This window comes from Hylobates moloch, unplaced genomic scaffold, assembly GCF_009828535.3.
Source record: "Hylobates moloch isolate HMO894 unplaced genomic scaffold, HMol_V3 SCAFFOLD_4218, whole genome shotgun sequence".
Lineage (NCBI taxonomy): Eukaryota > Metazoa > Chordata > Mammalia > Primates > Hylobatidae > Hylobates > Hylobates moloch.
The window spans coordinates 1-5,748 of NW_026656493.1; the positions used below are offsets into that span (position 1 = coordinate 1).

At 40.3% G+C, this 5,748-nt stretch overlaps 1 protein-coding gene across 1 annotated transcript; it reads right to left on the bottom strand.

Moving 5' to 3' along the window:
• Window positions 1-1,399: 1,399 nt before the first annotated feature.
• On the bottom strand, window positions 1,400-5,317 carry LOC116465278 (putative tripartite motif-containing protein 64B). Its single transcript, XM_032148413.1, has 4 exons — window positions 5,180-5,317; window positions 4,550-4,572; window positions 2,995-3,092; window positions 1,400-1,893 (listed from the first exon to the last, which is right to left on the bottom strand). The coding sequence occupies exons 1-4, from the start codon at window positions 5,315-5,317 to the stop codon at window positions 1,400-1,402; spliced, it is 753 nt and encodes a 250-aa protein (XP_032004304.1).
• Window positions 5,318-5,748: the final 431 nt, after the last annotated feature.

Genomic DNA, 5,748 nt, shown 5'->3' on the forward strand with positions numbered 1-5,748 from the left:
TGAAGCAAGAAGTTTTAAAAGATGGTTTTCACAGACTTTTTAAGAAAAGGGAAATTCGTTGAAAGCATTGAAGATTTACCTACCTACAGACCCTTAACAACACGTAGGAGTACACTATTTCTAGAGCCATATGAGTTAGCTTCCCAATAAGAGAGAAATATCCCAGAGGCAATGATGGTTTCAGACAATTTAAACATAGCTTCTCAACTTATCTGCTTACGGAATCTGAAGTTTTCATTAACTCCAGATCTGACTCACAAGCTGTTTATCTTTTGCAAAGAATGGCACATAGTCAGGATGGACCAAATTTATCATGAATGACAATGCACAATTACTGATCGTTTATCACCAAGACTCCCAATTTGAAGTTAACATTGAAGAAAACATAGATGATAGTAAAATGACTTCGACAAACCAGCATTTATGAGAATATTGAAGATAAGAATCAGCTGTGTTTGGTGGCTCACATTTGTCATGCCAGCACTTTGGGAGGCCGAGGCAGGCATATTACTTGAGGTCAGGAGTTTGAGACCAGCCTAGCCAACGTGGTGAAATCCTGTGGTCTCGATTAAAAATGCAAAAATTAGCCAGGCGTGGTGACATGGGCCTGTAATCCCAGCAACTCAGGAGGCTGAGAATCGCTTGAACCCGGGAGGTGGAGGTTGCAGTGAGCCCATGACAGGCATCTGTATTTCCAGCCTGGGGGATAGAGGGAGTCACAGCCCCCCAAAAATAAAATAAATAATCTATGCTAGAAGCAAAAAAAAAAAAAAAAGAATTTGTTCAGCTAAAAATTATTTGCATCAAAACAAACTTCTTCAAAGCTTTTCCAGTCTAAGTTTACATTTTATGATGCTACTTTGGAATGCATGCAAGGGCCACTGAAACCAAGAACTATAATTGAGTGTATATGTCAATAAGACAATTCAGTTCACTCTTATAACTAATACATTTTACACATTTACAAAAATCAGCAATTTTTAGTAACTGATGATCCAGACCATGTTTTGTATTATTTGCTTTGCATAAAATGTCTACAATACAAAAATCCACAAAGATCTGAAGTACAAAAGGGATTGTGAGTCGAATGGGTGGGGAAGGTGCAATGAATAGAGAGTAATGATAAAGAGTTTTGGGGTTCATTTTGGGGTGTATAAAATGTCCAGGAATCAGACAGTTATGGTTTTTCACAATTCTTTATTAAAGTTAAATTTAGGAAACAAATGTATTTCAGTGTGGTTATCCCATTTCATACTCAGATAATAATTTTCTTTCTTCAAGTTACAGTGATCTCAAAGATGCTCACACATTGTCCTACTGTCTCACATGAGAAGGTCTTGAGATTGGAAGTTTTTTCAGGCAAGAGAGCTCACTAAGAAATCATAATGAAACCTGACTTTCATGGGGAACCAATACAAACGAAAGGTGTCAAAAGGGAAGACAAAGAGGAAGGGAAAAAGCTGTATATGAGGGAACCTTTTGAAACATCATAAAAGCTCACAACTGTGTTGTCATAATCCAGAAACACCCCAACCCGACCCAAAGGTCTTTGCGCATAGTGAGTTAAGGGAAGAAAGATGTTGGAGAGGCTATAAAGGTTGTTTCTCTTTGAAGAAAATAGAAAAAATGCTTCCTCAAAAGCAGGAACGTGATTTGTGTTTGCTGTCCTGGAATCTTTACAGACTCCCAGAATCCAGTTGGAGGAGTGGGTTACATCCACTTCCCAGTAATGCCTGCCGGAGGAGAAGGCCTGAGCTCCCCATGCTGCAAAGTTCTCTGCTCCCTGGGACTCCCCGGGCGCACCATCATGGTCATCTCCAAATATCACATTTCTCACATCCTCAGAAAGGCTCATATAGTGACTTGCCCTTTCCTTACTCAGAGGATCATCCACTGCAAGAAGAACAAAAATCAGGTCAAGGAGTTACGTGGGGGTCAGATGTTATCTGCCCAGGTACTGGCTTTATTTGTACCTCCTGTAAGTGACAGAATACAGGGAGCAAAAAGACTTTGGAGACTCTCATCTATGAAGATCAAGGGTTATTATGACTTCTACAGCACAGGAGAATCCTTAAAATCACACAGAAAAACAAATAAACAAACATATCTTTAATTGTGTGAATCAGTGATTTAATGTCTGGCTTTGCATGATTTGTTTCAAGATATATGTAACATTCTTTATTTATTTAGTAGAAAATGCCACTTGCATTGTTTGTATTCAATATAAATAACAAATAGACTTCACACTGCTATGATGCTCTTATTTAATGGGATATAAAATGTGCCTGTTCCTTTTTTTTCTTTTTTTTGTGACAGAGTCTCACTCTGCTGCCCAGGCTGGAGTGCAGTGGTGTGATCTCGGCTCACTGCAGCCTCCTGGGCTCAAGCGATTCTGCTTCCTCAGCCTCCCGAGTAGCTGGGATTACAGGCATGTGCTACCGTGCCCAGCTAATTTTTGTATTTTTAGTATAGATGGGGTTTTGCCATGTTGGCCAGGCTGGTTTCCAACCGTTGACCTCAGGTGATATGCTCGCCTCAACCTTAGAGGATTACAGGCATGAGCCACTCTGCCAGGCCTCACCTCCTCCATTTTTAAACATCAAAATATGATGGACTTCCATCCATGTGCAGTTTACAAGTTTCTGAAAATAGTGATCATGTTCTGCTTTTACATGACCTGGTCAGCCACTGCTTCATTCAGTCTAATCCTGGTTTTAGCCCTCTGTTGTCTAATGGCTGCCTTACAAGTTTGGGCCATTTTCACAGAATCCTCAGCTTCCAGTTGTTGTGAAATGTATCTTACAGCAGTAAAGTTGTTCTGTTTGTGAAAGTTTTAGTTATTTGCTTGGTCAAAGCTTTCTAATTTTTATGATAAATATTATTTCTACAATATATGATAAATTCACAGAAATTAAAACCAAAATGGGGAATGGCTCAACCAAGGAATCCACTAAACAGAAGTTGAGGCTGTACTGCCAAGCAGCTGGCTCTTACCTCTGAACTTGTTGAGCATCTCTAGCACTCCGGTGATGTGCCAGGAAGTGAGTTCTGGGTTCACTGGCTGGGGCTTTTCCATTTGCACCAACTCTGTCCTGCAAAGAACAACTTCAGTTACACTTTTAGGCCCAGGGATAATCACACAGTCATACAAATGTTTCAGATTTTCATCCAAGATATTTCTTGAGAAATCTCCCTTTTTTGTTAAATTCAGTATACATTTTATTCAACTCTATTGGGGATACAGCAATGCTACTTTTATCTAAATTTAACATGTTAAAGCCCAGTTTCTCCATTCTCTCATACATGATCCTAATTTAAAGTTACTGAGTGTCATTTCCTCCCTCTCCCCCTCTGGCCTCTTCAAAGCATACAGATATCCTGGGATTCTTGCTGAGAGAAGAAAACTCAGCCAAAGCCTTTGGGACCTCAGTCGGTAGTTGTCACCAGTGATGCAGTCAGGGTCTTACAGGGAATGCCCACTGGCACTAAAGGTTTTGAACTTTTGTTCAAACCAAAGGAGTCTATTTTCAACCTGTCAGCTCTGGTGCTGAGGGTCCTGAGGCAGCCATTCCCCTCTTAGATTCTGCCTACAGCAGGGGAGTGCAGAGATGGAACAGGGCCTGGCTATTGATGTCTCTGGGAACAAATCCTCCCTCCCTTTCCTGTCCTTAGGGCATTTCCCTCCTTCCTCTCTTTTTCACCTCTCACTTCTCTAGAATAGGAGACTCCTTTGTGATAACTCAGAGTAATCTTTTTCTTAAGATTTGCTGGGGCAGGGCTGGAGAAGATGGGGTGAGTGGGTAGAAGAAAATCCAGAATGGCACACTGCTGTTAGATACATTTTCATTCAGCCAGATAAGAAGGAAACTTCTGAGACAAAGAAGCTTAAGGTCTCAGGTTCTCCTTTGAAACCAAAATGGAGCACAGCCACAGATCAATGCTAAATACCTCAAAACATGTAGCTGACCCTTAAGCAACAAGGGTTTGAAATTTAGGGGTCCCCTTATAAGTGGACTTTTTTCAATGAAAGTTTCTCCTAGCTTGCCTGCCTCTCTTGCCTCCCACTCCATTTTGTTTGTTTCTGCTTCTGCCACTGCTGAGACACTGTCTTCTCTTCCTCCTCCTCTTCAGCCTACTCAATGTGAAGACTATGAATATGAAGACCCTTATGGTGATCAACTTCTTAATGAGTAATAAGTATATTTTCTCTTTCTTATAATTTTCTCAATTATATTTTTTTTCCAGCTTACTTTATTGTTAGGATACAGCATATAATACGTATAAATACAATATATGTTAATTGACTGTTTATGGTATCAACAGGCTTCCAGTCAATAAGAGGTAATTCACAGTTTGGTTTTGGAAAAGTCAGAAGTTATACTTGGGTTTTCAACTATGTGGAATTGCATGAAGGTAGTTAGTGAACCTAATCCCCACCTTTTTCAATGGTACATTGACTTTCAATGGTACATTGACTTTCAAGGGTACATTGACTTTATCAATAAGGGAATGACTTTCTCAGAAATCAAAGTTCATTAGTGTAACTCACCATTCCAGTATGTTTTCCAAGTCCTGCAGAGAAAAACACAAGTACTTAATCATGAGAATTCTGTCCTACTTTCCCTAGTATTCTTTTTTGTTTTTCTGGGTTAACAAGGTAGGTTTATTGATACACCTCTAAGGAACTATCCAAGGCTGTGTTAATAACAGAACCTCAACTGAACCATGGTGGACTTCCTCAGTGGGCACTAGGAATGAAGGAGCTGAGAATAAGACTGTGGAGTGATGTACGCGGCTATCTAGGTTCTCAGTCACTCATCTCCCAGGCTTAATCCCAAGAAGTGAGGATGTACTAGGGAACTTAAATGGAGTTTTATTTACAAAGCTAATATTCTCCTGGCCTAGCATTTGGTTGATTTTGGATAACATTTCTTTGTGGCTAGTACTCCTGATTATACTGAAGAGGATTTTGTCCTATGTGATCTACCAAAATGGCAAAAATCTACCAAAGATTACCAGAAGATGCAAAAATAAGTCACTGGACAAAGGCAATGACAGAGTCAAGGAGCATGTGTCACTTATCTGAGAGTAGTTACATTTGCAGGTAGCATATGAATGTCCTGGCAGCATTGCCCAACAAAGTCTTCCTGACTCTGGATGATGGACCCTCCCTCCTCACCTGGAGCAGCTTCACATCAGGCATGTTGCACGTCTCCCACAGCTCTCTGTACATGTCTTCCGTCTGTTTGATATGTTGGGTTATTCTTACTTCACTGTCACGGAGCTGTTGAACAATCTCTTCTGCTTCTCTGTCCATTTTCTCCAGATGGCATTGCTCCTCCTCCAGGAGAAATTGGCACAACTTCTGATATTGATATCTGATCATCCCTTTCCTGAGGGCCACATAGTCCTGCAGAGATGCTCAGTTAAAAGAATTGCATCTCCTCACTCTCAACAAAACACTTAACACTTCAACTGTTATTCCCCTAGGATATGCAAGCAGTAAACTCTTAAGCTCTGTGTCTCATACTTGGAAAGGTTCTAGAAGATCTGCTAGTCTCCTCTACCCATCCTTTCTTCATGTTCCTCTTAGTCTCCCTTCCTGTATAAATCAGTACCTCAAAAGGGCTCAAGATCCCTTCCTGTGATGCTTCTAGAGGATTCTTACTTCATTGTCTTTTTTACCTGGTTCTTCTTAATTTTCTCTTGTTCCTTTGCCTGATTCTTCTAAACATTTTTAAATATTTC

What these genes read in the sequence shown, in the direction of transcription:
- LOC116465278 (XM_032148413.1), bottom strand. Translation starts at nt 5,317, where the DNA reads ATGGACAGAGAAGCAGAAGAGATTGTTCAACAGCTCCGTGACAGTGAA. An exon ending in CTGATGTGAAGCTGCTCCAG is followed by an intron (nt 4,573 to 5,179) that starts GTGAGGAGGGAG and finishes TTTTCTCTGCAG; the next exon opens with GACTTGGAAAACATACTGGA. An exon ending in TTGGAAAACATACTGGAATG is followed by an intron (nt 3,093 to 4,549) that starts GTGAGTTACACT and finishes TGTTCTTTGCAG; the next exon opens with GACAGAGTTGGTGCAAATGG.